The sequence below is a fragment of the Saccopteryx leptura genome, chromosome 9 (genome assembly GCF_036850995.1).
Source record: "Saccopteryx leptura isolate mSacLep1 chromosome 9, mSacLep1_pri_phased_curated, whole genome shotgun sequence".
Classification (NCBI taxonomy): domain Eukaryota; kingdom Metazoa; phylum Chordata; class Mammalia; order Chiroptera; family Emballonuridae; genus Saccopteryx; species Saccopteryx leptura.
This window is the reverse complement of record NC_089511.1, coordinates 90,377,239-90,389,606: the sequence shown is the minus strand read 5'-3', so window position 1 is coordinate 90,389,606 and position 12,368 is coordinate 90,377,239. Positions and strand designations below refer to the sequence as shown.

Below are 12,368 nucleotides of genomic sequence, written 5' to 3'. Positions count from 1 at the left end.
TATGATCTAGCATTTGGTCTATCCTGGAAAATGTTCCATGTACACTTGACTCTTTTTTAAAAATTTATTTTAGAGAGAAGAAAGAGAGAAAGAGAGAGGGAGAGAGAGAGAGAGAGAGAGAGAGAGAGAGAGAATGAATGGGGAGGAGCAGGAAGCATCAACTTCCATATGTGCTTTGACCAGGCAAGCCCAGGGTTTCAAACCAGCAACTTCAGGGTTTCAAGTAGATGCTTTATCCACTGTGCCACCACAGGTCAGGCTCATGTGCACTAGAAAAAGATGAGAATTCTGCTGTCATTGGTTGTCCTATAGATATATATTAGACCAAACTTGTTCTTTGTGTTGTTCAAGTCTTCTGTGTCTTTATTAATTTTCTGTCTACTTATTCTATCTGTTATTGAAATGGAATATTAAAGTCTCCAATTATTACTGAAGAATCTCAAGTCAGTTCTGTTCATTTTTACTTTATGAATTATGGAGCTCTGTTGTTAAGGGCATATTTGTTTATAGTTGTTAAATCTTCTTGTTGGATCAAACCTTTTATCATTACAAGATATTCTTTATTGTCTCTAGTAACATTTCTGTCTTAACGTCTATTTTGTCTGATATTTATATAGCTATTCTAGCTCTGTTTTGGGTTTTGCATGGTATATCTTGAAACATCTAGCTTTCTATGTTTGCATGATATATCTTTTCTCATCATTTCACTTTTAACCTATTTGAGTTTTTAAATCTAAATGTGTCTCTTGTAGAAAACATTGTTTGTTTTTTAAATCTATTACATCAGTCGTTGCCTTTTTGGTGGTGTGGTCAGTACATTTACATTTATTGTAATTACGGATAAGGTAGTTTTTAAAAAAACTTTTAAGTATTTAATTTATTGATTTTAGAGGGAGGAGAGAGAGAGAGAGAGAGAGAGAGAGAGAAGGCAGGAGAGGGGAAGGAAGCATCAAATCGTAGTAGTGGCTTCTCATATGTGCTTTGATGGGGCAAGCCCAGAGTTTTGAACCGGTGACCTCAACATTCCAGGTCCAGGTCAGGCCTGATGAGATAGTTTTATGCCACTTTGCTGTTTGTTTTCTATAAGTCTGTCTTTTTTATTTTATTCCTCCCTTATTACCTTCTTTTAGTGTTAAATTGGCATTTTCTACTGTAACATTTTAATTTTCTTATTGTTTCTTCACAGTATTTTTTCCTAGTTGTTTTCTTAGTGGTCATTATTGGGAATATAGTTATCTTTTTTTTAATATAAGATTTAATTCTTTTATTTTAGAGAAAGGAAGAGAGAGAGAGAAAGGCGGGGGGAAAGAGCAGCTTGCATCAACCTGTAGTAGTTGCTTCTCATGTGTGCTTTGACCGGGCAAGCCTGGGCCCTGGAACTGGCGACCTCAGCGTTCCAGGTCGACACTTGATCCACTGCGCCACCACAGGCCAGGCACAGTTATCTTTTTTTCCTTTTTTTAAAAGATTTTTTACTTATTCATTTTTTTTAGAAAGATGGGGGGGGGGGGGGGTAGGAGCAGGAAGCATCAACTTCCATATGTGCCTTGACCAGGCAAGTCCGGAGCTTTGAACTAGCAACCTTAGCATTCCAGGTTGACACTCTGTCCACTGCGCCACCACAGGCCAGGCCCACAGTTATCTTCTTAATTTAACACAATCTAGTTCAAATTAATACTACCTTCAACAGTATACATTTTCTCTCAAATATAACTGTCCTCTCAGCCTCCTCGTGCCATTATTGGCATACTAATTACATTTTTTTTTTTTTTTTTTCATTTTTCTGAAGCTGGAAACAGGGAGAGACAGTCAGACAGACTCCCGCATGCGCCCGACCGGGATCCACCTGGCACGCCCACCAGGGGGCGATGCTCTGCCCACCAGGGGGCGATGCTCTGCCCATCCTGGGCGTCGCCATGTTGCGACCAGAGCCACTCTAGCGCCTGGGGCAGAGGCCACAGAGCCATCCCCAGCGCCCAGGCCATCTTTGCTCCAATGGAGCCTTGGCTGCGGGAGGGGAAGAGAGAGACAGAGAGGAAAGTGCGGCGGAGGGGTGGAGAAGCAAATGGGCGCTTCTCCTGTGTGCCCTGGCCGGGAATCGAACCCGGGTCCTCCGCACGCTAGGCCGACGCTCTACCGCTGAGCCAACCGGCCAGGGCTTAATTACATATTTTTACACTCTAAGTCTGTCAACACAATTTTATAAATACTGCTTTATTGCAAACCATTGCAACTTGTAATTTTGTAGGTCTCAGGTGGGAACTGTTGAGGATTAGAAAATAAACACAGAAAGAAAAAGGGTGGGATCTGGAAGACCCACTGCACAGCTGATGGCTTGCAAGAGCAAGTTTCCACCTCAAACAACTTTATTTATATGGCAGAGCAAAGTCATTAGCAAAACAAAGAAAGCTTAGATACAAAGTCATATTTCTGAGGAAAACCAAGAATTCTCCCAAGTACAGAAAACCCGCACCATGCATAATATCTTAACTTTGCAAAACAAAGGGTAAAAAGAAAACTGCTTCCAGTCTCTTCAAGGGACATGGAGGGTGGGATGAGTGGAACACAGCTAACGCTAACGCAGAGGTGTGAAGAAAGGCATAGCCTTTAGCAACTTAAGCAATAAGAGGTTGTGGGGAAGAGCTTATCCTTTTGGCTTAAGTCTTAAACTGGAAGTGCTTTTGTCAACTCGCAGTCTGCCACACTGCTTCATGTAGTTGCCTTTTAAATCAGATAAAAGAGCTAAAATATATATTAAAATTTTTTAAATAATTAATTTTTTTAGAGAGAGGGAGGAAAGGGGGAGAGGGAAAGAGAAAGAAACATCAATCTGTTTAACTTATTTATGCATTCGTTAGTTTGTGTATGTGCCCTGACCAGGGATTGAACCCACAACCTTCACGTATCAGGAACATGCACAAACCAACTGAGCTATCCAGTCAGGGCCCTAAAAAATACATTTATGTTGTCTTTTATATTTAACTATATAGTCACCTTTATTGGTTTTCTATAAAGAAATTTTTATGTGGATTTGAGTGACTATCTAATGTCCTTTCATTTTACCTAAAGGACTCCCTTTAGATTTTTTTAGTACATGTCTACTAGGATGGAGAGTTGAATGGTCTCTTTCTCTCTCTCTCTTTTAATTTTTAAAAAAGATCTTATTTATTGATTTTTACAGAGAGGAGAGAGAGAGGAAGGTGGAGAAATGGAGAAGAATGGGAAGCATCAACTCATAGTAGTTGCTTCTTGTATGTGCCTTGACTGGGCAAGCCTGGTGATTTAAACTGGCAACTTCAGCATTCCAGGTCAATGCTCTATCCACTGCACCATCACAGGTCAGGCCTTAATACTTTCTCTTAGTTTATCTGGGAATGCCTTAATTACCTCTTTGTTTTTGAAGGATGGTTTTCCTGGATATAAAATTCTTGGTTGATAGTTTCCTCCCCCCCTTCCCCTGCAGCATTTTGAAAATGTCATCTCACTTCCTTCTAACGCCCATGGTTTCTGATGAAAGTCAACCATTAATTTTATTGATAATGCCTTGTATGTGATTACTCATTTTTCTTTTGCTTCTTTTAAGATTGTTTTGTCCTTGTAAAATTTACTATAATATGTCTAGGTTTGAATCTCTTTGAGTTCATTATACTTGAAGTTCATTGAGATTCTTGGATTTGAGAAGTTTTCAACAATATTTCTTCAGATATTCTTTCTGTTCTTCTCTCTACTTGTGTAGGAATTCAATGATGTGTATGTTGGTACACTTGGTGGTGGCTCACTAGTCTCTGAGACTTCATTCATTTTTCTTCTTCCTTTTGCTCCTCAGATTGGATAATCTCAGTTGACCTATCTTTTTTTTTTTTTTTTTTTGACCTATCTTTAAGTTTACTAATTCTTTCTTTTGCCAGTTTAAATATGCTAGTGAGTTTCTATAGTGGGTTTTCACCTCAGATATTATACTTTTTAAACTTTAGAATTGTCTATTTTTTCTTTTTTATAATTTCTATCCCTTTCATGATATTATCTATTTGTTGAGATATTATTGTTGTGTTTACCTTTAATTTTTTAGACATGGTTTTCTTTAGTCTTTGGCCACCTTTATAATACCCTATTTGAAGTCTTTGTCTAGTAAGTCTAACATCTGGATCAAGATAGTTTCTATTGACTGCTTCTTTTTGGTATATGGACCATATATTTTCTTTGTGTCTTTCTTGTTTCTTTGTGTCTTGTAATCTTTTGTCAAAAAGTGGATCAGTGTTTTTCAACTATAATCTTAATACAACATCAGAGTGGTTAACTCTTTTGTGTAATGGGACAAAATTTCTGGTGGACTGATGCCAGTTCACAGACTGGTGGCTGAAAAATGCTGTTGTAGAAAATACAATATGGCAACTCTGCAAACAATCTACCCTTTTCTCTGCAGGTGTTGTAGTCGTAGCCATTTAGCGACCTTCCTGGACTAAATCTGTAAAATCTGAGGTTTGCAGCCACAGACTGAAGTCTATTTTTAATTAATTTAGCGATTAGCTACTGATTTGTCAGAGATATAATTAAATGCCTTGAACCAGTAAGCCTTTTACCCTTTGCTGAGTGTGTGTGTTTGTGTGTGTGAGTGTGTGTTGAGGCACACCTTCAGTGCTTAAGTGGTTTATGACTCTGCCTCAGTCTTCACTTCTTGCTTGTTCAGGGAGTCAAAATCAGCCAGAGGTGAGAAATGGGGGACTTCTCAGATCTTCCCCGCTAATGGGCACAGCTCTATACATGTATATGGCCTTGTCAAGTTCCAGAAACATATCAGAGTTTTTCAGAGCCCCAAGTAGATTTCTCATTTGCCAGATTTTCCCTTTAGCCAACTTGTGTTTGCTCCAATTAGTATCATACCTTTAGGCAACTGTAATGTCAGAGAATTACCACTGATGGTTTTCAACAAATACCCTGGAGCAGGGCTTTTCCACAGAGTGAGTCAGGGTCAATAATGACAATGCTCTGTATATAGGGCTTTTTCAGGGAGTGGTAAGACAGATACCATTGTAGCTCTGGGGACTTTCTGAGATGCTAATACATACTAAGGTATGTGAGCAGGTAATTAGATCTTCTCCCCTGGCCTGTCCTTTTTACCTAAATCTCACCTAGATGCTGAGTGGTGACTTGAATGTTAGTTTAGGTGCCTGAGGGCTGAGTCTCACCCTAGCAGTGTGAAGTGTTGGGAGTCCACGATGGCTGAGAGTTGGGCAGATCTTGTTCTGAATTCTGGCTCTATCCCATATTGTCTGTGTAGCCTCAGGACATGTTACTTCTCTGAGCCAAAGAGGGTTGGCTTCATCTGGACATTGGGACACCAGCAACTTCACCAGGATCACAATGGAAGAATTAAATTGTCACACACACACACGCCCAATAATGGAAATAGTTATAATTGGCTTGAGACGTAGGTTAAACTCTATAAAATCATGAGGCCAGTGTCGTTTTGTTGCAATAAAAGAACTTTCTACACATATAGCACTCACTATGTGCCAAACCCTGTGCTAAGCACTTTCTATATAGGAATTTATTTAATCCACACAATAAGCTTCCAGTGGATTTTATTGTTGGTCTCATTTTAGAGATGAGGAAACTCTCAGTGGCATTTCCTGCCCCAGGCCGCTTGGAGCTGAGGCTTCGATTCAGGCTGTCTGGCCCCGCGTCCACCCTGCTAACATGCACTCTGTGCTCCTTTTATTTCAGACTGCACGGCACAAAGCCAGGTGTTTACTCTGACAGCTGGCAGTGGCAAACCCTGAAGTGAGAGTGAAACGTACATCAGTGATGCCCTTTACTAATGAAACCTGTAACAAAAGGCCTGGGCACTCCCAAGCCGACACCCAATTTGGAAAGAGTCAAAGGTCAGTCACAAACCAGCAGCTTCTCCTTTGTGGCTTTAGTCAGGCCCAGTTCCTCTTGGAGGGTTAGTCACAACAGGACCTGCCCACCCCATCCAGTCAGAGTTCTTCTTGGGCCGGGGGCTGCTGCCTGTCCCTGGAGCTGGGAGCTACCCTGTCACCAGCTTGCCCTGAGCCTGCTCAGACTCACACAGACCCCAGGCGAGGGGCGGGGGGACTGCTGTGCTTCAGCCCCTGCTTGCCGCTCCCCACACGGAGGCCCAGAAGCCAGCCTTGGGGAGTGAGTGTTTAGTAACTTGGCTTTCACTTTGACCCACCAGGGCTGTGCAGGAACAGCCACTGCCGTGAGTTCAGTTCCATCTTTTGTAACTCAGATGTGCCCTTTTTCACAAAGACTGCTGCCCTCTGTAAGACTGTCTCTGCAAGTGCAGAGCATGAGGCTCGGGTCAGGAGCTGGTGTGAGGCCCTGTGCACCTGCCCTCCAGCCTTCCTGGAGACCCTCAGCATCTTCACTATCTAGGGCCAGAAGCTTTGCGTGGGTTTATGGTCCACTTCTGTTCTGATTGGTGCTAGTCTCTGTGAACACCACCCAGTCTGCTGCAGAAACTTCTGGAGGCAGAGAGCCCCTGATCTTGGGAGCAAGGGGAGATCTTTAAGGTTAAGTCATGTCCACTTCTTCAGTGTCCTGATGAGGAGAGTCAGATGGTGAGAGGCCTGTCTCTTTCCAAGAGCACACAGCTCATCTGGCCTGAGGGTGAGCCTCTTGTAGACTGGGGGTGCAGAGTGCAAGGACAGCATGACCGGCACTGGAGTCAGGCCACCTTCATTTCAAAGTGACATTCCCACTTTGACTGGCTGTGTCCCTGTGGGTGCACGGGCTCTGGGCCTCCGCGTGGCTGTGAGAACCCTGCCTCACCAGGTGCTGGCTGTAGCGAGGGCGTGGAGGAAGAGGACCAGCATAGGATGAGTGTCCACCAGCACTATCATCCCCAGGACAGCTGGAGCTACTGCGGCCCTCTGGGAGACGCTACCACCTTCTCTACCTTAGAGAGGCCCCAGAAGCCGTGTCCAGGGTCACCTGCATGCAAACAGGCTACTGTCCAATTTGGGGAACAGACATGCTCTTTTCCAAGGAAGGTCTCTCAGGGGTAGGTTCCAGAGAACATCCACCACTCAAACTTTGAATTTTATCTTGCTAGTGAGCAAACTGTCGGTACTTATAACATACAGGCCCAGAGGGGTAAGCTGAGAGACCCTCAGAGATCACCTGGCCCCACCTTCTCATTTCCCAAGTGAGGTTTTATAAAAGACCCCCCAAAAGAGGAGGTGACTTGCCTAAGGCCAAAGAGTTTGTCACAGCTGAGAGTTGTTCATCCATGGACCCTTGAGTCTGGGATCCTTTTGATTCTGAACAAGACTGCCATACTTTGTTCTGGTTTAGTCCGTTCACAGGAACGGAGGGCAAGTTCTGTGCACAGAGCTGTGCTGGGGTACTTACGGAATGGGCGTCTCACCTTCCTTACTCCAGAGCATTGAGTGGAGGAAGGAGCAGGACATTCGGGGTCATTCGAGGCAAGGATGAGGTTTGGGGAAGGGAGCTGATGGCTCTTCTGTGCCACCTTGGAGTGCTGGGTGGGCATAGTCAGCCCCTGGGACGTAGTCCTACTCTGAATGTGCTCCAACAAAGTGATCCTTTCCCTGTTGTCTCAACATTTTCCAAGTCCTGGAAGGGACATATTGGGCTCAGACTTAATTCCCTCTATTTTGTCACAGGCCATGGCCCTCTCTATTGTCCTGCCTTGCTCATTTGCCTTGACTCCACAATCCTGATGCCCCTGTTTATACACAGGGTTCAAAGAGGTTCCCTTCATGTCCTCCAGTTTTTTTAGCCTTGGCTTAGGAACACTTTATGCATGGACTGCACTCACCCGTCCCGTAAATGATGAGGTTGGCTTTTGCCGAATGCTCACTGTGCCAAGCACAGCACGTGCTGTGTTTCAGATTTCTCAACCTTCCCTGCCAGGGGGGTCCGATAATGTTGGTTTTAGAGATGAAGGTGTTGAGGCTCTGAGATCTGAGGCCCAGGCCACCCAGATGCCCCCCACCCCAATGAAACTAAGTTTGAACCCAGCTCTGAATGACTCCAAAGTCCGGGATCTTGTTCTCTCCCCTCAGCTGTCATTCAGGTCTCAAGGAAGAATGCTCATGGAAAGATTCCAATTACTAGTCCTTGGCAGCGGGGGCTTTGAAGTTTCCCTGGCTACCTAATAAAGTGATTTCTGGTGAAAACCTAAGGACATCCTTCCTGTACCCCCCTCCTCTGTGACCCACAAGATGTCAGCAGAGCTTGGAAATCCCTGAAAATCTAGGAGTAGCAGATGTGGAAAGGGTGCCCCGGACCCCTCCCTTTATTCAGAGAGGCTGGGGAGCGGCTCCTTCTCAGTGAAGCTTAGGGGCCAGGGGGTGGGGTGAGTCTGGGGAGATGAGGCCATGGAGCCCCGGAAAAGGCCCAGGTCACCCAGCATCCTGCCCTGGGAGGCCTCACTGTCCTGGCCGCAGCTCCCAGGCTGGCCACCCTCGGCACTGCACATTCATGAGCGGGCTCTGAGGCCCATTCTGAGTTTGTGCTATTTGTAGAATCTTCTTAAAATACCACAACAGTGTCATTCACAGAGCGTCTGCATGACAATTTATAGCGGAAGTTGGAACAAAGCTCTGCTGTGTCCAGCATCCACTTCTGGTCTCTGCTGTGGAAGCCTCTTCTGCCTCCTGGGCGGAGTGCTGGCGCACTCTCATTGGGGGTGGGGGATGTTCTCCAGTGAGGCTCTGTAGCGTCCAGTGTGGACCGAGTCCCCCAGGCTGGCCTAAAAAGCATTCGGCTGTCTGCGGGCGAGATGGGACCCTTCTTGCAGTCGGTTGACCCCAGTAGGCCCCGGTCTCCAGCCTTCCACTCTCAGCCTGTTCTCAAGGCCACACATGGGCTTGCTCAGTGAAGGTTGGATGGAATCAGTTGATCCATCAGATGATTGGTCAGGGGGGAGGACCCTGGAGGATAAAGCTTTTCTCTTCTGGAATCAAAAACTCTTAGCACCCTCGTTTCCCCATTTTCAGGGGCTTTGTGCCATCAGGGACCTTGCCACGTGCATTTCTCGTCCTCAGCTCAGTGGTACACACCATGCCTTTTCAGGATAGGTGTCACCATTAGCCTTGAGTTTTGTGGTACCTGGGAGGCACTGGGAATTGGGTATTTGGAGTGCTGTGTTCTGGGCAGTGATTCCTCACAGAGCTGCCCTGCCAACTGGGCCATGATGCTCTGGCAAGACCTTCCTGTGTCCCTGGCATGATATGGTATGGTTTGGAGCCCCAGGCGGTGTGCCCAGACATTCAAAGTGTTTGCTGGTTTCCCAATTTGTGTCTTCTATCATTAGGGCCTAACCATGTGTTGCATAGAGAAATCAGACGTCCCTCCAAAAGGAGGCAGCTCAGCCCTGGCCGGTTGGCTCAGTGGTAGAGCGTCGGCCTGGCGCGCAGAAGTCCCAGGTTTGATTCCTGGCCAGGGCACACAGGAGAGGCGCCCATCTGCTTCTCCACCCCTCCCCCTCTCCCTCCTCTCTGTCTCTCTTTTTCCCTCCTGCAGCTGAGGCTCCATTGGCCCGAGCGCTGAGGATGGCTCCATGGCCTCTGCCTCAGGCGCTAGAAAGGCTCTGGTTTCAACAGAGCAACGCCCCAGATGGGCCGAGCATTGCCCCCTGGTGGGCATGCCGGGTGGATCCCGACGTCGGGCGCATGTGGGAGTCTGACTGCCTCCCCGTTTCCAACTTCAGAAAAATACAAAAAAAAAAAAAAAAAAAAAAAAAAAGAACAAAAGGAGGCAGCTCAGCTGTCCTTGGCCCATGGCCGAGGCCTCGAGCCTGCAGCAGGCCTTGCTTTGTGTCCGGTAGGTCTGGCAGGACCCCAGCCCTCACCACCTGCAAAGGTGCCGCCAAGATACAGAGTCTCCTTGCTGAGCAGCTACATTAGCCAGGCTGGGACTGATGTCCAGAACCTCATGGTGAGATTTTACACTTCAGGTCCCTGACAGGCATGTCCCTGGTAATGGCTGGTCATGAAGGTTACTGGGCCAATTGCTGACCAGTGGTGGAGTCATTATATACAACTGCAGCACAAAATGTGAGACCTTTGATGAGGGCTGTTCCTGGCAGTGCAAATCTGGGGTGCGGGCCAGGCAGCCACCCCATGGCTGGTTTGGGGCTCCTGAAGCACCACCATATGAGGAACGACACCTGCCTCAGTGCTGGAGCCCTGGCATTGAACTGGAGTCTCACCATACTGGCGGTAGGCAGTGTGGCCCTGGGAAACAGACCCTCTGAGAGGAGGAGGCCCATGTCACTCACTGGCTCCAGGACTTCAGGCGGGTCTTGGCATTTCTGTGTCTTGGTTTCCCTATCATTAAGATGAGCTCCACCAGGCTCAGTCTGCAGATTACTGTGAGGAGGAGGAGCTAGTGTAACAACCACTATTGGTGGCATCCTGTCTTTAAGTGAATCAAACGGGAGATCTTACAGTTTCTAGGGCTTGACCCCATCCCTGGTTGGGGCTGTGAGCTCCCTGCAGATGGGAACAGACTGCTGGTCCTCCCGGTGGCCTCTGCACAGCCACACATGCGCAGGTAGCTGTCCTGGAAGGAGATGTGAGAAGATGGTCAGAGGAGCTGCTCCAAGGGGAGAGTCTGGTGTGCACAGCCCTGGAGGAGGGCGGGAGGGAGATGGACTTTCATGTTGTGCATATTTGAACAGTTGATTTCGTTGATACTGTTCACCTTTTGTCCAAAAGGCTAATCTTTTCTGAATTCTGAATTTCTGTGTCTTCTCTTGCCATCATCTGTCGCTTCCTGATGCTGTGTTAGCTCTCTCAATCTTTTCTTAACTTACCTGTTCTAATCCACTGGGTGGGTACCATAGAGACAGGGAGACATCATGTTAGAAATGTGTGTAAAACAAGTAAGGTCCTTGAGGGCCAGTTACTTGGCTCTCAGTGTTTTGAAGCCTGTTTTGGCTTCTCATTCATTGCTTCATTTGTTCCCCAGACTCTAGATGGCTGATAGGATTGTCAGATGAGTGATTTCTGGATAAACAAGATGTTTCTGTAATGTCCTACTGTCAGGCTGATAGATATATTTTGCTCACTCTGTTAAAGATGGCTGCTGCCCATGTGGGGCGGCTGATTGCCTTCCTGCTTGGGAAGGGGCTTGGTTATGCTAATATGTGTTTGGGGAAGGCCTTCGTGCCAAAAAGTTTTAAAAGGAAGAGCTAGGAGGCCATTTTGGAGAGATCACGTTGTTCCAGGGGGACAGAGAGGCCATGTGGGGGAGAGGAGGCAGCCAAAATGGAGGCAAAGAAGTGAGAACCTTTGATTCTAGGAAACTTGGATGAGTCAGTGGCTTTGGGAGCCTGAATGGAAAGGTAAATGTTTCCCGCTGTGTGTTTTTACTTGCTTGCTGGGTGTGAGTCAGAATAAAGGAAAATGGACCACCAGTTTTTGGCTCCACAATTTCATTACCGTCTATCCGGATCAAATGCGAACCTGCAAGAGTCAGGCGGCTGTGATGGTGGCCATGACCACTGGCCTTACACCTACATATGGAGGGACAGGCAGGCAGTCACTCTGTGTCTGGTGGTTTTACTGGCTGTGTGAGTAGACATTTGCTGGTCAAATAAGTTTGTAAATATGATATATATGTTTGCTCGCTTATAGTTTGCATCAGGTGTGGGGGACAGGCTGTAAGCAGGCAGGGTCCTTATAGCCTAAGGCTTAGTTTTAAGACTAAGCTTTTCCCCACACGCTTGACTGTTGCATGATGTGGGGTGGTGCACTCTCATGAGGAATCCCATTATGCCTCAGATAAGTGACTTTGTATCAGAGACTTCCTTGTTTGTATATTGGATTAAAGGTTTTGATTTCTACACTATAAAATGAAGCAGAAGAGCCCATGCTGGAGGAGAGCAGAGAAGGGCCATGTTGAGGAGAGAAGCAGCCAAGATGGTGGAGTGCTGAAGGAAAAGCTAGTTTGTGCAGAGTTTGTGCAGAGAGAAGGAGATGGGGAACAGAGGTGAATAAGGCTGGTGAGGTAGAAACCTTTGATTCTAGGAAACTCGGATAAGTCAGTGGCTTTGGGAACCCTGAACAGAAAGGGAAGTGTTTTCCCACTGTGTGTATTACTTGCCCACTAGGTGCAAGCTAGGATTAAAGCTACTGGCTCACCAGTTCTTGGCTTCGTTGTTTCATTACTGTCTGTCCGAATCAAATCGAACCTGCACAGGCTAGGCGGCTGCATTGGTGGCCGTGGCTATTGGCTTTACAACATTTCAAACAAGTAGGGCTAAGCTGATGAAGACCCTAGTGAATAAGGTATTTTCCAAGGTCCATCTTGCAGGTGGGAGTGAAGGAGCAGAGGTCCTGAGAGGCGGGAGGAGTTAGGGTTTTGCTCCC

The 12,368-nt window shown here is 46.5% G+C and overlaps 1 protein-coding gene across 8 annotated transcripts in view; it reads left to right on the top strand.

Moving 5' to 3' along the window:
• Nucleotides 1–12,368, top strand: part of ARHGAP22 (Rho GTPase activating protein 22) — a 215,139-nt gene that overhangs the window by 137,230 nt on the left and 65,541 nt on the right. For 2 of the 8 annotated variants that reach the window (XM_066349407.1, XM_066349406.1), the window contains exon 2: nt 5,725–5,882. The exons of the other annotated variants lie outside the window; for them this stretch is intronic. In XM_066349407.1, coding sequence (XP_066205504.1) covers nt 5,819–5,882 — 64 coding nt within the window. In that variant the 5' untranslated portion in view covers nt 5,725–5,818. The remainder of the gene's footprint in view (nt 1–5,724; nt 5,883–12,368) is intronic. 8 annotated transcript variants of the gene reach the window in all.